This window comes from Rhinopithecus roxellana, chromosome 11 (assembly GCF_007565055.1).
Source record: "Rhinopithecus roxellana isolate Shanxi Qingling chromosome 11, ASM756505v1, whole genome shotgun sequence".
NCBI lineage: Eukaryota > Metazoa > Chordata > Mammalia > Primates > Cercopithecidae > Rhinopithecus > Rhinopithecus roxellana.
Window position 1 is genome coordinate 31,108,925 of NC_044559.1, and position 18,976 is coordinate 31,127,900.

Genomic DNA, 18,976 nt, shown 5'->3' on the forward strand with positions numbered 1-18,976 from the left:
TTATTTTTATTTATTTATTTTTTTGAGATGGAGCTTCGTACTGTTGCCCAGGCTGGAGCTCAGTGGTGCAGTCTTGGCTCACTGCAAGCTCCACCTCCTGGGTTCACGCCACTCTCCTGCCTCAGCCTCCCGAGCAGCTGGGACTACAGGCGCCTGTCACCACACCCGGCTAATTTTTTTTTATTTTTAGTAGAGACAGGGTTTCACTGTATCAGCCAGGATGGTTTTGATCTCCTGACCTAGTGATCCACCTGCCTTGGCCTCCCAAAGTGCTTGGGTTACAGGCCTGAGCCGCCTCGCCCAGCCAACTTTTTTTATTTTTAGGAGTTAGTATTCCGTGAATGTTCCTTTTTAACAACATCCTAATCTTTACACTTTCTCTTATTGCTCTAAGGGTATCAATTTTAAATTTTCTTTATTTGCCTTTCTTTGTCTATTCTGAGTTGGATATGTCTGTTTATATGGAAGAATGAGACATTAAAGCCTATCGGAAGCTCTGAATATATACAGAGCTCGGGGATTGGTGAGCTTCACTGTAGGGTGATTGGATGTGGACCAGGTTGTTTCTCTGGGGAATCCCCAAACATTATTCTCTGTAATTCTTTTATCTGGGACTATTTCGTTTATCTGGAAAAGAACTACAGTCTCCTGCCAGTTTCCAACCGTCATTCTAGGAGCCTGCAACTGTATTTTGTGTCCCCTAGTTAGTTTTTCTTTCTTAAGCCTCTGATCTTCTGCAGAGATGAGAGAGAGGGAAATGTTTTGCTCTGTGGAATAGGGAAGGGAACCTGGGAATCTGTTTCTTATTCAGACTTTTAACTTGTTTCTCTCTTTTCACCTTTTCCTTACCACCACCTTCTATGGTACCTATTGCCTGTAGTTTCTGGGCCTTACCAGACCTCTTCAGGGCAAATAAGCATGCTTCTCATTTGCATCCTTTTTTTCAGGACTGAGGCTTCAACTTTCCCAGCTCTGCTACCTGCTGTTCCACTTGTATTCCATCTTCCAAAAATATGTTAACATTTCTCATCCTTTGTTGTTTCCTCACACATTCTTTTGTCCTTAAGGGTTTTTTTTTTTTTTTTTTTTTCTTTTTTCTATTCCTTTACTATCATTTTAGTGGGGTTTTGGGAGGGATGAAAAATAAATATATGGGTTCCATATGCCAAGTGCAACTGAAATTCTTATTATTTCCTTTCCTGGAGAAAACACTTACAAGCTTATTTTCGTAACAAATTTAAAGAACTACTTTTGGTACAGTTTCATTTCTGTAAGCCTTTTCTACAAAGGTCTTTCAAATGGAGCAATTCTTTTTTTTCAAGTTTTTTTTATGTGAAGCTTATTAAAACTTGGCATAATGGTTTTTAAAAATTATTATAAAATTTACTTATACAGGCTTATTGAGGAAATATCACTGGCAATTTTAGTCAATTGGATCAATAGTTTAAGAGCATTAATCTTACAAGAACATTTTAAACAAAGCATGTTACCTTGCATTTCTTAGGATTGTTGTGAAATAAGGCTTCACAAGCATCATATGTGAATTTGTGTGTATGTAGATGGATGGATGGATAGATATATAAATAAAACTCACGGTAATGAATCTATTTTTATTTTTTCTCTGTAAGACTATGCAATTTGAAGATGATGATCATGGCCCACCGGCTCCTCCTAACCCATTTAGTCATCTCACAGAAGGAGAACTTGAAGAGTATAAGAAGACAATCGAACGTAAACAACAAGGCTTAGAAGGTTAGTTAATCTTTACATTCAGTGTGGCTGGGCGCCGTGGCTCACGCCTGTAATCCCAGCACTTTGGGAGACCAAGGCAGGCAGATTGCTTGAGGTCAGGAGTTTGAGACCAGTCTGGCCAACATGGTGAAACCCCATCTCTGTTAAAAAATACAAAAAATTAGCCAGGCATAGTAGCGCATGCCTGTAGTCCTAGCTACTCAGGAGGCTGAGGCAGGAGAATCACTTGAACCTGGAAGGCAGAGGTTGCAGTGAGCCGAGATCGCACCACTGCATTCTAGCCTAGGCGGCAGAGAGAGACCCCGTCTCAAAAAAAAAAAAGAAAAAGAAAACAATCTGAATGCTACTGTTTTATAATAAAATCTTCTAGAAAGTGAGATTCCCAGATGAGTAAAGAATTACTAGCCAAAGTAGATGTAGATAAATTAATGGATTTATACATTTCATAAGTATGTGGCTTTTTAACTCTCTTAATTTTAAATAATTATAGAGTGATAAGTATGTAGTTTTGATGCTTTGTAAAATCTCTATTTCTGGTTATCTCAAGGTGCTAACATTGTCACTTCAAAATTTAAAACTAACTGCTAAAATTTTGATGTGACTTTCCTTAAGCACACGGACACTCTAGTAGGTTGAGTTTTCTAGCTTTGGAACCCTTAGTAAGTAGATTGTTAGGATTATGTTTAAGATTTGTTAATGAAAACATCTTAAACAATTGACTACTAGCTCCCTTTTTCTCTGGAATAAGAGATTCTTCCTAGGAGGAGTTCTCTATCTTGAGTCTTTGGATAAACTTCAGGCAGTCCATGAGCCACCTGAAAAATATATGCTTAATTGTTTAAGATACACATTTAGGGAGGGGAGGGTTCAGGGTCAGGAACGAAGCCTGTCACCCAAAAAGAGGGTTAAGAGCCTCTGCTTTAGAGCATTCACAACACGCAGTTGAAATTTTTATGCAAAGCAAAACAAGCCAATAGTTAATGAATTTTTGTCCATGTTAGATATCATGTAGGAAGAACTAATGACATCTTGATCATCCGAGGAACAGTTTTTTGTGCCTTTGTCACAAAAGGGAGTCATCCTGACTCATTAATGTAATTATACTAAATTTTCTAAGGGTGTTATTGAATTTGTTTACTCTAACATAAAGTTGGGAGCTTTCTGTGTTTTTCATATTTTGTAAAATATCCCTCTTTAATCTCTTGTTTTTTGAAAGCCTAAAGATGCCAGGTAACAAATGTTGCACTCTAGAACCATCACCTTTTTTATATAACTTTCTAAGTAGTTTCTTCCACATTTATTATGACTTATGAATTAGCTCAGTAACATTGCTCTGACAAGAATCACAAATTAAATATTGTTCAAAAATTCCATGAAGCATTCTGCCTCATTAATGTAGCATCATTGGTGAGACTTTATAATTCTTTTCATCTGGCTGCACAGTATGCTTTGGTTTTCTAATGCTAGCAAAAGCTACATGCAACATATCATTTGCCTGGGCTGCCAGTAGCTGTGCCTCTTTTGTAACCTGTATATAAAATAACTATTAGCAGCCAGAAATGTTAACACATTAACCTCCTCTTAATGTATAATTATGGATATATGGGATAACTGTTAGCATGCTCAGCTCACTGCTGAAGAATTTATCATCTCTGTGTATCCGGGCATTTGATATATGCACTAACCTCCCTAAAATCATATGCTGCTTTATTTTTGTTTTGCATGGCTTTTAACTAAACTCTTATCCAACAGATGCTGAGCAGGAATTACTCTCAGATGATGCTTCATCTGTTTCACAAATTCAGTCTCAAACTCAGTCACCGCAAAATGTCCCTGAAAAATTAGAAGGTACTCAATGTAATTTCCCTCATAGCATTCACTGAGTTAGTCTTGAGTCTGTGCCTCTGTGTTTTGTTTTCATGTGAGGATGTTGAACACCTCATCACAGTAAGTTTTCCATATTTTACTTAAATCTCCCAATAATTGCATATTTTATATCATTAAAAATGGGGCACTACTTTTGTTCAACATTTATATTGATTTACCTTAATCTGAATTTTGGCAACTCATAGTTCTTAAGAATTTGTGGAATTAAAATAAACATCTCCCAGTCAACAGCATGAAATATTTTTCAGTATTGATTGCCAAATGATCCCAAAACTAAAGAAAAATATGTTGTCTTCCTCATTTATGCTGATTTGATTTACAATGAAACTGTCATTTCATCTAATTGGGATTATCTAGCTTTTGCTCTTTGCTTTAACAACTTTGTTCCTTTCCCCTTTATATCATTAAAGAAAATTAGCTTCTTGCTAATAAATTACAGTTTATTAAAATAATAATCTGTCTTCATTGGAATTAAAGTAATGCCTTATTACATTGCTAAAACATTTCAGTTTTGTAAAGTAAAGCAAAAATGTTAAGTATGTAAAATAACTCCCAAAAACCCTTCCCCTTTCGTAGAAAACCATGAGCTGTTTTCCAAGAGCTTCATCTCCATGGAAGTACCTGTTATGGTAGTAAATGGCAAGGATGATATGCATGATGTTGAAGATGAGCTTGCTAAGCGAGTAAGTAGGTTAACCACAAGTACAACCATAGAAAACATCGAGATTACTATTAAGTCTCCAGAGAAAATCGAAGAAGTCCTGTCACCTGAAGGCTCCCCTTCAAAATCGCCAACCAAGAAAAAGAAGAAATTCCGCACTCCTTCTTTTCTGAAAAAGAACAAAAAAAAGGAGAAAGTTGAGGCCTAAATAAAGTCTTTTTATAATTATTATTATAACAATGTGACATTGCACATTTAAATACCACATTTAAGTTGATCATTAATATGCAATGGTAGATCAGATTTGGGAATGTAGCAAACTGGACTTGAAGAACTGGGAAGAGGTTTTACAAAATAAAAACTTTCAGATTCATCTCTCATTTTATATGTCCAAAAATGGCTTTGAATTTTAAGCAATTACTAGTTTTAATTAGCTCTGCCCTCATGAAGTATTATTATAATTCACCGTAAACAGATATCTGTCTGAATTACTTCAGGCCTTCTCTATAATATCTGTTAGAAAGAAATTGCCAGTGAGCAAGTGAGAATTTTTATTTCTCAATACTTGCTTCACTTGGTTAATCAGATTATAATTTTTTATCATGATTATTGACTATATTTTTGGAGTCCCATTATTTCAATGGGCATTAACAGAATGCTTTAAAAGCTTCTAAGACAAGAATCTATAGCATTAGTATACACTGGCACATAATTTTTTTAAAAGTTTTAAGAAAAGATTCATTTGGAATTTTATTCACAGTATAAAATTTCCTCACCTGAAGTAACTTTGTTTGCCAAAAAAGTTGTTTTAATAAACTATAATTTTTGAAAACTTCCTTTTTTATTAGTTTAGAAAGCCCCTTATTTTTCAACAAAGGGGATTTTGTACACATAACATGGGTTATTTAGTTTACTCTGGCAAAAAAAAAAAAACAATTTTTGTATGTTGATGTTTGTATACCATTCAGTATAAAAGTGTCCTAAGCATATTAGCCAGTCTTTTCACAGTAGAGCATACTTAAGGCTGCTTGGTACTGAGTATACTTAAATATAACTCAAGAATCCAGGGACCTGGTGTCAAAACAGGATTAGAGCATATAAAGGTACATCTAGATTCATATTTGAATCTTATACTGTATTTTTCTCTTAGTATTGCTAATGAGTAAAGAAAAGTCTCATAAGGTAGCCAAATGAAAAAGAATGAAGGGGAAAGTGAAAAATTAAGGGAACAAAAGATGGAATGTGAAAAGAAGAATTCTAGTTTGATAGTGACTCATTCACGATAGGATACAAAGTGTGATTTGTTGGAAACATGTCCCAAATTTCTAAAATTCTGCTTCTCTGCCAAAAGCAATGTCTTTCTTGCTTGGTATTTGAGTTTTAAAAGGATCAAATCTTTCTAACCTTGTGTATTTTTAGAGGGCAACACTAGAAGAAATCAACAGGTCTAATCCCACAAGTAAGAAAACTACCACTTCTTGATTTTTACAGATTTAAAAAAATCTTTTCAGTTAACTTTCTTTTTAATGTAAATACAAATTTAAACCTAGGCTTAATATAGGCTTTTCCCCTTTCACCCAAGTGATGTCAGTTTGATGCAAAATCAATGATCCAGAATGATCAGTGGGTAAAAATAACTCAGTGTTTCTTGAGGGTGAGTTGGCATGCAAAAAATTACATTGATTACAGTGTATTTTGGAGCTGGCTCTGTTTGACTGCGTGCATATGATAATGCGGAGTTGAGCCAGAGCCTGGAAATGTCATTCTAGATCTCAATAACTACTGGAATCAGTGTTTTAATCTCTTGGTGGAAACTTTCAGTTGCTTAACTCTCTATTGGAAGATTTTTTTAATGTTCTACATCATTTATGTTGTATTACGATGTATGTAGAGACAGTAACCTGTGAACTATGCTTTTCCATAACTTTTTGAAAATATATATATCTAAATGAATGCAATGTGCATAAATATTTTTTAAACACAACAGTGAACTATTGCACCTTTTGCTAATGCCTCTATTTACTTGCTTTGGCATAAAGAATGAGCCAATGAACCTCTGTGTCCTGTGGAAAAATGTATAAATGTTATCTGATATTGCTCTTAGATGTAATGCTAATTAATGTTAAATCACAAATAAACAGTATTTTAAATATATAGACTTGTATCATGAGGTTTCCATTCACAGGTAGTTACTTAAAGTTATTGATGCTTCTGAATAAAGAATATCCTGGTAAATATATTTTCAAATTAGTTGAAAATTATATATATACAAAACCTGTCTTGTTTCAGCGTATGTTGGAGGAGATATTCCCTAAAAGACCTATTTTTGGTCTTGATAATAGGGTATGGTGGCCTGTATCAATGTAGAATAGATGTTGCAAGACATGTACCTCTCTCTTTTTTAATATATTTGTTGTACAAATAACAGTGTAACAGAAAAACAGCAGAAAGAGTAAAAAATAGTTTACAATTTCACCACATTCACTTTTTTTTTTTTTATTTTGAGACAGTCTCACTCTTGCCTAGTCTGGTGTGCAGTGGCACAAACTTGGTTCACTGCAGCCTCCTCCGCCTCCCAGGTTCAAGCAATTCTCCTGCCTCGCCTGTCGAGTAGCTGGGATTGCAGGTGTGCGCCAGCATGCCCAGCTGATTTTTGTATTTTTAGTAGAGACAGAGTTTTGTCATGTTGGTCAGGCTGGTCCTGAACTCCTGACTTCAAACAGTCCACCTGCCTCGGCCTCCCAAAGTGCTGGGATTACAGGCGGTAAGCCACTGCGCCCAGCCTTCTTTCCTTTTTGAGATGGTTGCCCAGGCTGGAGAATAGTGGTGTGATCATAGCTCACTGCAACCTCAAACTCCTGGGCTCAAGTGATCTTCCTTCCTTAGCCTCCCAAGTAGCTTGGACTACAGGCATGCACCACCACACCCAGCTATTTGTTTTTTGTTTAGACAGGAACTCACCATGTTGTCCTGGATTCAAGTGATAATCTTGCCTCAGCCTTTCAAATCCATTAGGATTATAGACGTGAGCCACCACGCCTGGCCCATATTCACATTTTTAAAAATTATATTCCCTTCCAGCTGTTACCTAGTTGTGTATATATGTATATATAGATAGATATAGATAGATATATAGTTATATATATACATCATTTATATATAGGTGTTTTTATATATTATGGTGTGAATGTAATTTTTCTGTTTTTTTCCTACTTAGATAACCCATCTAGAAGATTTTCAAACTAAATCTGTCATATGAATGATTTCTTGATTATTTTTCTACTTTGTTCTAAAAATACAGTACAAGAGGAGGATAACATGTTAATTGAGGGCTGTGGTTAATTGAAGTTTTTACTGTAATTACCCATTATAAAAATGAAGGGTTTGGTCAGAGAAAAATAGTCATAGTCTTGGGCATATTTAATTATTACCTTGGCTTGTAAATAACCCTGTGGTAAAAACTTGCTATTTTAGAAAGATGCTCATTTCAAAATTCCCTTTCATAAAGCAACAAAGACGATTATCTTCAGTTCTCACTTGAGAGTCAATATAGCACAAAAGTTAGCATGTACCTTTTCTTCCATTGATTAGTATTTTCATTCAGCAGGGAATAAAAAGAACCAAACTGATAAAATCTGTGACAGCATTGGCTTCTCTTAACATCAGGCCCCCTTTTTCCCCCACATAGGCAGAAAATACAAACTGATTATTTTTTTTCAAACTCAAGCGTGGTACACACACATATCCAAGTTGCAATCTTGGCCAAACTGGGATTTTGAAAAAAAGCAGTCTTGTTTGTGGCCACTAGAGGGAGTAATAGATCTAACAATCCAATGTTTCCAGTCCTTGCACTCAACTTCCCTATTTAGGTCTGTAGGCACCATGTTTGTTGTGAAATACCCAGAACTTGAAAGAGAAGGCATTTCCTTTGTTGCTTCTTCGTCTCAGTAGATTGTTCTCGACTTTGTTTCCTTAGCAGGTCCCATTACAGATACCACCCCAGTGGAGAACACATAGAAAGTTGTTGTGTGCTCTCAGAGGCTGTGATAGGATGTGACACCTCAGAGTTTTCATACCTGTGAGTGGCAAGATAATGCCTTCTTCAATAGTTGACATTTTTTTTTACCAAGGAGTTAACTGATAATATTTTTTGTTGATGCCTTCTGTGTACCAAACGTTAGGCTAAATGCTTTTCATATATTACTTCATTTGGCCTTGCCAGTATCCCAACAAAGTAGATGATAATATCCCCATTTTGTAGATAATGAAACTAAGGCTTGTAGAAGATGAAAAGTAGGTGATAGGATTCCACCCATAGAGATTCAGACTTCTGTAATTATGCCATCTGTGTGCCAGACCCTGTGTGGCTGCAGTACATCTTTGTAGAGGAAGAGGCAGTTATCTTTAGTTTGGACTGTAAGTCAAGCCATGGTGAACTTGTATTTTGATATAAGTAGATTTGGGATCAAACATTGACTTTTGCTTTGGAAGACTTTTTTCCCTAACAAATCACCTGAAGAAGAAATTAGTGGATACCTGAGAAGCAGAAATGACCTGTGGTGGTGAGAGCATCCTTTAGGATAAAGAACCAGCTCTTTAATTTTCACCATGACACCTGGAAGACAAGATATCATACATTTGCTTAAGGTGCAGCAGAGACTTGAGAAGAAGCCCTTTTTCTTTTCTTGATTTCCATTATTGGAAACAGGAGAGGCATTCTAAGGAAAATGTTTTTAAAACCAGAAAAGGTAGCTTAATCTAGTTACAGAAGTCAATTTAAAGATCAGAAATATCCTGTATTTACAATTTTATTTAAATGAATGTAATTGAAGATGGTCTGTCTTGGAGAAAAACCTAATGTACAAGCCTTTTGGGGAAACTTAATAGAAAAAAAACCCTGAATTTGCATACTCTTACTTTCAAAGGGGTTTCATTTCTAAGAGCTGACCATTAGGGGGCAATACTGGATCCAAATTTAGTTTTAGTTCATTGAGGGAACTCCTTTAAGTATCTGGGCTTGATTTAGAACTCTTTTGATTATGCATTGCTAGGTGCAGTCTAAGGTTGAGGAAAGTTTATAGATACCAGATTATTTGTTCCTTACAGCCTGGTTATCTTGTTCTGACTTTCTAAGAATTATCCTTCTGAGAGCTGGTGCTTACCTAATGTCATACATTTCATGGAGGAGGCTAAGCCCGGATGCAGGAAAAGGTCTTCAAGTCTGCATTTCATGCTTTTCATACCACAGTTTTCCTTGGAAACCCATCAGGGAATAATCTAGGAATAGATAAAATAGATAGGTACATTTTCTAAAGTGTACTGCAAATTGTGATGTTTAAAACTTTATTACAGGAACAGTTTAGAGAAACACATTGCAAGACCAAGCCTAATGAATATTTCTCAATATCCTAAAATTTCAAGTTTTTAGATGCTCCATGAGTCTTTACAGTATTGTCTCAAGTTGCTAATTTCTTTACTGTTGGAACCTCTAATTTAAATGCCATTTACACGTAAATTGACAAACGGGCACATTTTGATACTCCTTCTGTAGCAAAAAAAAAAAAAAAAGTTTTTTTATCCAGCAGAAAAATAGATGGATATATATCCAGTCCACAGTTCTTTTTTATTTAACAAAAAGTTTAATATAAAAACACATGACCCAATTTTTACATCATAGTAAAATAGGCCCTTTGGGGAGAGGTTGTGGATTTCTCTGCAAAACAGCCTTGATTTATACTCATCCCAAGGCTTCTAACATGATACAATTTCCTCATATCATCATGAGGAATATCATTTTGTTACCCACTAGTTGCCATCTCCACGCATCCGTCAATCAAAAGATTCATAAAGGGATAAAATCCCTGCAATATTCCTTGGACATGTCTGCCACCAGTGAAATCCAACAATAATTCTTGTTTATAAATTTTTTCGACTCGGGAAGGAGATCCTTGCTCGTGATGTCGACTCCACGGACTCAGAGCTGCCGTGACACACAATTTTCACCCTCCTTCACCCTCCCAAAGTAGGCATGGCCCACAATTATTTTTAAGGCCTGTGTAATTTCTGGTTGGGTAAGTCTTTGTACTGAAGCTATGGTGAAGGGATTTTTCTTGTTGTTGTTTTGTTTGTTTGTTTTCCGAAATGGAGTCTCACTCTGTGCCCGGGCTGGAACGCAGTGGTGCAATCTCGGCTCACTGCAACCTCCGCCTTCTGGGTTCAAGCAATTCTCCCGCCTCAGCCTCCCAAGTAGCTGGGATTACAGGTGCCCACCACCACACCTCGCTAATTTTTGTATTTTTAGTAGAGACGAGGTTTCACCATGTTGTCCAGGCTGGTCTTGAACTCCTGACCTCAGGCGATCCACCTGCCTTGGCCTCCCAAAATGCTGGGATTACAGGCGTGAGCCACCATGCCCAGCCTTTGAAAGTTACTAACTTGCCTTTTTGTTTCTAGATTTTGTTTTTATGCTAACAGTTTTGTCATTCTCCAGAGCCAGTCCTGACCTTGCTTCTGATGGTAAGAAAACCTCTCCAGTGCTGTATGATTGCTGTCACTAGGCAAAATACTTGTTCCTTGCTAACCAACATGCTTTAATAGCATTGATTGTATTCATCTAATTTGAATGTGTATTGAAGAATATTAAATTTCTAAGAAACTCTAGAATTTTTTAAAAAGTCTTTATGAAATGGCAGAATCAATATGTAGTACAAACTTGCAGCACCAGATAAAAGGACTTATGGACAAGATTTTTCTCATTGTCTATTTATATTAGACTCACACTCAAAAAGCTGATAAATATGTGAGCCCAATAGAAAGACCATTGCAGAGTGTTATTTGGACTTCTTAGACCAAACAATGTCCCTTCAGATTGATATTTAGACTTGAAATTTTTTAGAAAACCTTGGATTCCCCAAAGCAATATAACATATCCTAGTAGATGGGGATGGAAATGAGGAAGTAGTACAGTTATAAAATGCAGGCTTTATTATTATTTTTTTCTTTGAGACAGAGTCTCACCGTCGCACCCAGGCTGGAGTGCAGTGGCATGATCTCGGCTCACTGCATCCTCCGCTTCCCGGGTTCAAGCGATTCTCCCACCTCAGTCTCCCAAGTAGCTGGGATTACAGTTGCCCACCACCACACCCGGTTAATGTTTTGTATTTTTAGTAGAGACGAGTTTTCACCATATTGGCCACGCTGGTCTCCAACTCCCAACAGGTGATCCACCTGCCTCGGCCCCCCAAAGTGCTGGAATTACAGGTGTGAGCCACTGCACCCAGCAAAATGCAGGCCTTAAGAGGCAGACTCAGCCAGGTCCAAGTAATTCCAGCACATTGGGAGGCCGAGGCAGGCGGATCACGAGGTCAGGGGATTGAGACCATCTTGGTCACCATGGTGAAACCCCCTCTCTTCTAAAAATACAAAAATTAGCTAGGCATGGTGGTGCATGCCTGTAGTCCCAGCTACTCGGGAGGCTGAGGCATAAGAATCGCTTGAACCCAGGAGGCAGAGGTTGCAGTGAGCCAAGACTGTGCCACTGCACTCCAGCCTGGCAACAGAGCAAGACTCCATCTCAAAACAAACAAAAACAAACAAACAAAAAGGCAGGCTCTTTTGGATTTCCCTGTGGTACTCCTGACTGGGTTTATAGAACAAATATAGTGACAGTCCCTAGCCTGGACCTGGAGCTACAGTGCTGCTAGACTCTTCTCAACGGTTTTCCGGTTGTGTTCTGTCCTTCCTTGACTGTTTTCTTTCATAGACAGTGAAAATCTAAACTAACAGTTTTTTTTTTTTTTTTTTTCCCAAAAGCAATAGCTTCTCAAGATTTTCACCAAGCAGGAGCTAGGGAGGAAGTAGTTGTTGCGTGCTATAACTCACCCCTTTCCTGTTGAGTAATGCTGTAGAGGTTGGATTCAGTGGCAACTGACTTGCTAGACTTTGACTTCAGAGTAGATGAGCTCCTAGTTTTATGAGAGAACATGTAGATACAGCCAGCTTGTTGGCATGCACAGGCGATCTCCTCCAAAGGTGTTTGCTGGACTAAGGAGTTAAAGTTCAACATTTCTTCCTACCTGATTTCTGTTTTGGAAATGTTGGCTCCAATTGTTTCAACTGAAATAAAGGTCATTTGAGGCTATCAGGACAACCAAGACTGTATCCCGAATATTATCTACTGGTCCACATCGCAGGGAGGGGGTAAGACTCCCTGCACCCAGACATTTGGGTATCTTAAGCCTTGTAAATTATTTAGTTTAAAATATACTCTGTGATAATTGAGATGTTTTGGTTTTTAATTATTTTTAAAATAGTGTTTTACTTTAGAACGTACTATGAAATTTTTTGGTATGTAAGTATAGTCGTGTGTCTCCATTTTGACCTTTAAGTTAATATTGAGCAAGGGTATATGCACATGTACTTGCCAAAGCCAAGCTGAGCATGGCTCAATTAACTGCAGAGGAACAGGGCAGGCTGGGTGGGGCAAGCTCGGGAGTTCTACCCACTCACTGAGCAAAATCAGGCACTGGGGGAACAGCTTGAGCTGGAGAGCTAGCAGGAAGCCCAGCCCAGCCAGTGAAACATGGAGCCTGGAGAACACAGCCATCAGCCAAAAGCATAGTCTGGTAAATGATCTGCATCAGGGAAGAGGGAGTCCCAGTCAGGATTCCAGAGTAAAAAAGCAGGGCGGCAAAAGCCCAGTAGCATGTGTAAGAGCCGCAGGCTAAGCTCTAAGAGCAGCGCTTCCTCTACTTCCTGTGGGGTAATGGCAAGATCATGGCAGGACTTCAGGCTTAAGGGGCCTGGGTATAGTTAGCAGTTCTTGGAGACAAGAACTCAGATAGAAGGAAAATGACAGATGGGAATCCTGTTATCAGAACTGAGGTGCACAATACTGCTCAGAATCCCAGGAGCCAGGCAGTGCTCAGAGCCAAGACAAGGTCACGACTGGCCTGGGAACAGGCTTGGCTTGGTGCTGAGTGAGTCCCAGAGCCAGGAGCCAGAGCTACCTCAGTTCTGCTGGCCTCATTAGGACTAGTCCTGGACACCAAAGCCAGGTAAGTCGGTCAAGTGGCCCTAGTCATTGTGGGAGAGGCGCACTGCAGAGACAGGGAAGGGCCCTGATCTGGCTTTTACAATGGAAGCAACCCTGTGTGATCACAAGACAGCCACATAAGAGTGGCTGCAGGAATGAGTTAATATTTCACACCAGAACCTACCTGAGGACTAGCAAAGATGAATAAGCAAAGGCCAAGTGCTACTGAAACGCTGTGAAGATGGCCCCATGTTTCCTGTGAACTAATTTTCTTATCTGGAGGCAGTTTCACTGTAGAAAAATTTATCTCCAGTGATGTGTCTGCCCTTCCCTGCCCCCGACCCCACCATCCTCTTTTCAGGAGTCACTATAAGATGCACCTCAAGAACACTAATTGGATAGAAGAGAATCAAAGACAGTGGTCTTTGTTTCCTCCTATAAAAAATGAGGGTATGATTTTATGCTGGCAAAACACCTTCGATTCCACATGGCATCCTCCATAACCCTGTGGTTGTACCAATAGCCATTTGCCACTGAGTCAGAGGCCTCTGATTTGTCTTGCCACATCTCCCCAAATAATGACCTGTCAGTTCACTCCTCCAACTTGCTTCTGGAGAGAATGGCTTCCTTAGGACCGTACGTGTAGGAACTCCGATCTGTCATCTGGGGGACTCAGGAGCCAGCTGCATGAGTCATCCAGTCATCTACTTCCACAATTGTCCATAGAACACCTAGAGCTGTCACTTGGCAAGCAGGCCCTCTTTCCCTCCCCATCTTCCCCAACCTGGGTACCCGGCAGAAGACATATACCCTCCCAGTGACCGCCTCAGCTCTCCAGGCACCCTTCTCCATCTGGGCACACTGATAAAGGATGTTTCCTTTCATCAAAATGACTTCTATCTTTACCAAACTCCAGTAGCACTTTAGGATCATGCTTAGCCTGTCTTGTAAGCATTATTGATTATGCATCCGTCTCCCCTACAAGATGTAAGCTCTGGGAAAGCAGGGACTGTACATACCTTGTTCATCCTTTTGTCCTTCACCATCCTTGGCCAAAAATAGATTCTGCATTTCTGTTGCTCACAATGGACAACACTGTTCATATTGGTGACATTTTAGTAACATGTACATAGCAGAAGGATATTCTCATATATCTTAAATAGTGAAAGTCAGGAAGTGGCTCAGGGTGAAAATCCTCCTTGGAGCCATTAGTCTGATCTATAAAGCTAATAATAATAATAACTACAGTTTATCAAGTGCCTACCACGTAGGCTTTGTACTACATGTTTTAATTACATTATCTCATTTAATCCTCAATCCTGCACTGTATGGTTATCTCCACCAAAGGAGGAAACAGGTTTAGAGAGAGGCTAAGGAATTTTTCTCATTTCACCACTTAGTAAGTGGATTCAGACTCAAGTCTGTTTCTGTTATGCCAGGTTATTCACTGAGTGCAGCCTTCTCGCCAGCTGGTAGGAAAATCAGGTATTAGAGCTTGTAGCAATGTCACAGAAGCCTTCCCCAACTTGTCTCTCTCATGGCTAAAGTGGCTTCTAGGTGAGAAAGAATTGGCACCCCCACTGGCATTTGCTAATCTAGGGTGCCAAGGGCCTTCCAGAGCACCACAGTGTTGCTTCTTTTAGGTAGCCAAGGATAACTTTGGGAATGTGAAAAAGATAAAAGACTGGGTGCTGGTCTTAGCAAACCCTACTACAAGTATGCTGATAAAATGAATAGTGATCGCACACTTTCACTATTCTGATCAGTAGTGTGGTTTTCTAATTCATGTATTGTCCATTGGATCGTCACTAATTGTTTATTTAACTGAGGGCTGCTGTCATCGATAGAGGTTGTTGGCACATTTTAACTCTGTGAGTAAAATGTAATAGCTTGAATTTACTGAGCACCAGGGTACTTTAAGTTGATGCATTAATTTAATACAACAAACCTCTGAGGTAGATTGTTATCATCTCCATTTTACAGAGAAGAAAACTTAAGCTTAGGGAAGTTGCCCAAGATCACACAGTTAGTGTCAAAGCTGGGGTTCAAACCTAAGCAATCAAACTTGAGAGTTTATACTTCCACTTTCTCTGATTCCCAAAAATACTTGCTATCTTATTTATCATCTTAGTTTACTGTGGATCTCCAGGGACAGCAGGCATCAGTTAAATAAAACATTACATTATACTGGGCTTGTGTTTTCTTTCCCACTCCATTTGATGATAGAATAACTGTGACACATGATATTCACATGTTATCTCATTAAGCAATTATACCAATAATACCCTGAAATTTCCACATTTAAAATTGTTGTAGCACTTTTTTTTCCTTGTCCAATAGTAAAGCATTATTGCTCTAGAGTCATAGAGACCCGAGTTTGATTCCTGCCTCTTCACTTTTCTATGAAATGGGTATAATAATTATGCTAAACTCTTAGGGTTGTAATAAGAATTAAGCAAGATTATAATATACAAAAAAAAAAAAAACTTAGCATGGACCCCAGTATCAGGAAGCCCTCAACTGATGTTGGTATTGTTTGTATTATCACTTTTCTCTATCTCGATCTGCTAGAAGAGAATGCATATTAGGAGACAGATTAAACAATCACTGGCTTATCTCTCACAGTTATCCACTTGAAATATTGTCATTCATATTCTTTATGGAATTCTTTGCTGAATTGTGACCAGTTTTCTAGCCTTTGAAAAAGGACAGAAGATGAGTAATGGACAGATAAATTATGTAATTTACTCTTTTCCAGTGAGAAACCCCATTGTTGGGAAGTATGATTTGTGCCTTGAGAAGGTGATGGATGAAAATATTATGATGACTCCCCCCAGACAAGGATGGTCTAGAGTAGCAGCTTCAACATCAGTGGAAATACCTAGACTGCAAACAGCTTCCTGGAGAATCCTGGAGGAATATGGCAGACAAGTCATGGTTCTAAGATGTGTTCAGTGGAAGCAGCCGCCTTTCAGGCTGTTGTGGAAAGGACATTTTGTAGCTCTCTTTGCCCCTTGAAAGCTGAGGAGGCACAGGGGGCTGGTCATCTGCAGGCTGTGTGACCCTGGCTATTTCATCTTGGAAATCTGGGAAAGTCTTGTATGAACAAGCTTAATGCTTCACAATTTCGGTTTTCTTGGTGTCTTGCAGATACCAAGTTTTCCATCTTGGGGATGCTCTGGTCACAGAGGTTAGACCAAGCTGTTCTCAGCAGTCTGGAGCAGACACAGAAAAGGCAGGTTCATGTTGGTCCTGTGCGCTGGCAGAACATTAAGAAAACCCTGCATATGGCCGGGCATGGTGGCTCACGCCTGTAACCCCAGCACTTTGAGAGGCTGAGGCGGGCGGATCACCTGAGGTCAGGAGTTTGAGACCAGCCTGGCCCACATGGTAAAATCCCATCTCTACTAAAAATACAAAAATTAGTTGGGCATGGTAGCAGGCAACTGTAATCCCAGCTACTCAGGCAGCTAAGGCAGGAGAATCGCTTGTACCTGGGAGGCAAATGTTGCAGTGAGCTGAGATCATGCCACTGCACTCCAGCCTGGGCAACAGAGCAAGACTCTGTCTGAAAAAAACAAAAAACAAACAAAAACTAGTACCTATGTTAAAAGTTATATTTTTTGAATATGTATGTATATATTAATATATTTTTTCTATTTTTATGATGCCAGGAGTTCCTGAAAACTGGCAGAAGGTGCACGATTATACGTGAACTGTATGCACTACTGTATTTACCATTTCAAACATGCAGTCTGATATACAGTAGGCAGAGTGTCTGCACGTTACCACCCACCGGACGGTGTGATGCTATTTACCTGACGGCCTGCATGTCGAATGCACATCCTCGTTCAGAGTCACCACCACCACCACGAAAAGTTTTATTGTGGCCCATCAAGCTTCCATTTTTGCCCTGGCTTGCAAGGAGCCTAGAGCTATGTTTTGTCTTCAGCCAGGTTTTCTAGTACAGCCAGACTCCTCCCTATACCTACCCTATTTATTATTTCTCTGTCTTCTTTTAAATCCTGTTCTAATAGCTTTTCATTTAGTTAAAGCTATGACTTTACCTATATGCAGTTTCAAAACCATTTTGGAAGGCAATAGGATATATGTTAGTTATCTATTGCTATGTAACAAATCACTGCAAAACTTAGAAATTTAAAACAGCAATATACATTTAATATATCTCACAGTCTTGGGAGGTCAGAAATTCAGGAACGTTCTGGCTTGGAGTCTTTCAAGAGGTTGCAGTTAAGATATCAGCCAGAGCCACAGCCGTTTGCAAGCTTGACTGGGACTGGAGGATCTTCTTCCCAGATGGTTGGCAAGTTGGTGCCAGCTGTTGGTGGGACCTTAGATGCTCCCCGTGTGGGCCTCTCCGCAGGCAGCTTGAGTGCCCTCGTGACAGGGCAGCCCCTGCAGCAGACAATCCAAGGCAGAACAAAGCAGAAACCACAGTGACACACACTTGCACTTCAGCCACATTCTAATCATTAGAAGCGAGTCACTAAGTTCAGCTGAATCCAAAGGGAGGGACATTAGTTTCTACCTTTTGAAGAAAGGAATGTCAAAAACATGAACATGTTTTAAAACCACCATGGATTATGATACTCCATTATTCAATATCAGATTAGTCAACTGGAAAATGATGGGAAGGTACTTTCAGCAGGAAGAACAATGAGTACCTTCTGTGTCCTAGGCTGTGTACTTCACACACATTATTGTGTTTATTTATTTATTTATTTTTTGACAGGGTCTCACTCTGTCCCCCAGGCTGGAGTGCAGCAGTGCGATCTCAGCTCACTGCAACCTCTGACTCCCGGGTTCAAGCGATTCTCATGTCTCAGCCTCCTGAGAAGCTGGGGACTACAGGCATGCGCCACCACTCCCAGCTAATTTTTGTATTTTTAGTAGAGTCAGGATTTCACCATGTTGGCCAGGCTGGCCTCCAACTCCTGACCTCAAGTGATCTGCCCACCTTGGCTTCCCAAGGTGCTGGAATTAAACGGTGAGCCACCATGCCTGGCCTGGGTTTAATTTCATGAAAACTTTTTCTCAGTTTTACAGATAAGGAAGGTGAGACTAAGTGGAGATACAGTTTGCCTGAGGTCACATCGCTAGTGTCAGAGTATGTTAAGCACATAGCCTGAAGCCACAGCTGTGCCATCACCTACCTCAGTGGAAAATGGAAAGCGTTCTCAAGTATGTGCTACCTTGACTTATCTAAGCCATGTCCATTTTGCCACCAGGGAGAAATGTGATCGATACCCCCAGTTGAGTGAATTCTAAAAGAGCTGTTTAATTTGTCTCTAAATGCTCTGGATCTTAACTCCCCTTCGACGCACCTCTCCTGCTTTCTGCCATTGCCAGTATTTGCCCAGTCCAGGCAGCACCATGCCTGTCCTCACCCCTGACTTTGAGAGTCAGCCCACTCCTCTTCCCACTACAGCTGGCTGCGGCCTGGAGGCCAGTGGGGTCAACGAAGCAGGGTGGCATGGAGTGCAGGGGTGAGAGGGCAAAGCCCTCCGTCTAGTGGGGACTGAGCCAAGCCCAGCAGGGCGGATATAGGACGGCCCATCTCTCCCAGTGCCATGCTGGACTGCAGAGGCCTGATAAGGCCAGGGAATCACCCACCCAACTAT

General features: G+C 39.7%; 1 protein-coding gene across 8 annotated transcripts in view; it reads left to right on the plus strand.

Annotated features, from left to right (window-relative positions):
* The window catches only part of ADD3 (adducin 3), a 128,703-nt gene extending 122,249 nt beyond the window's left edge, over positions 1 to 6,454 (plus strand). For 6 of the 8 annotated variants that reach the window (XM_010370314.2, XM_010370315.2, XM_010370313.2 and 3 more), the window contains exons 13-15: positions 1,629 to 1,752; positions 3,505 to 3,600; positions 4,216 to 6,454. In XM_010370314.2, coding sequence (XP_010368616.1) covers positions 1,629 to 1,752; positions 3,505 to 3,600; positions 4,216 to 4,508 — 513 coding nt within the window. In that variant the 3' untranslated portion in view covers positions 4,509 to 6,454. The remainder of the gene's footprint in view (positions 1 to 1,628; positions 1,753 to 3,504; positions 3,601 to 4,215) is intronic. The other 2 variants (XM_010370318.2, XM_010370317.2) reach the window with 1 other exon arrangement.
* The last annotated feature ends 12,522 nt before the right edge of the window (positions 6,455 to 18,976 follow it).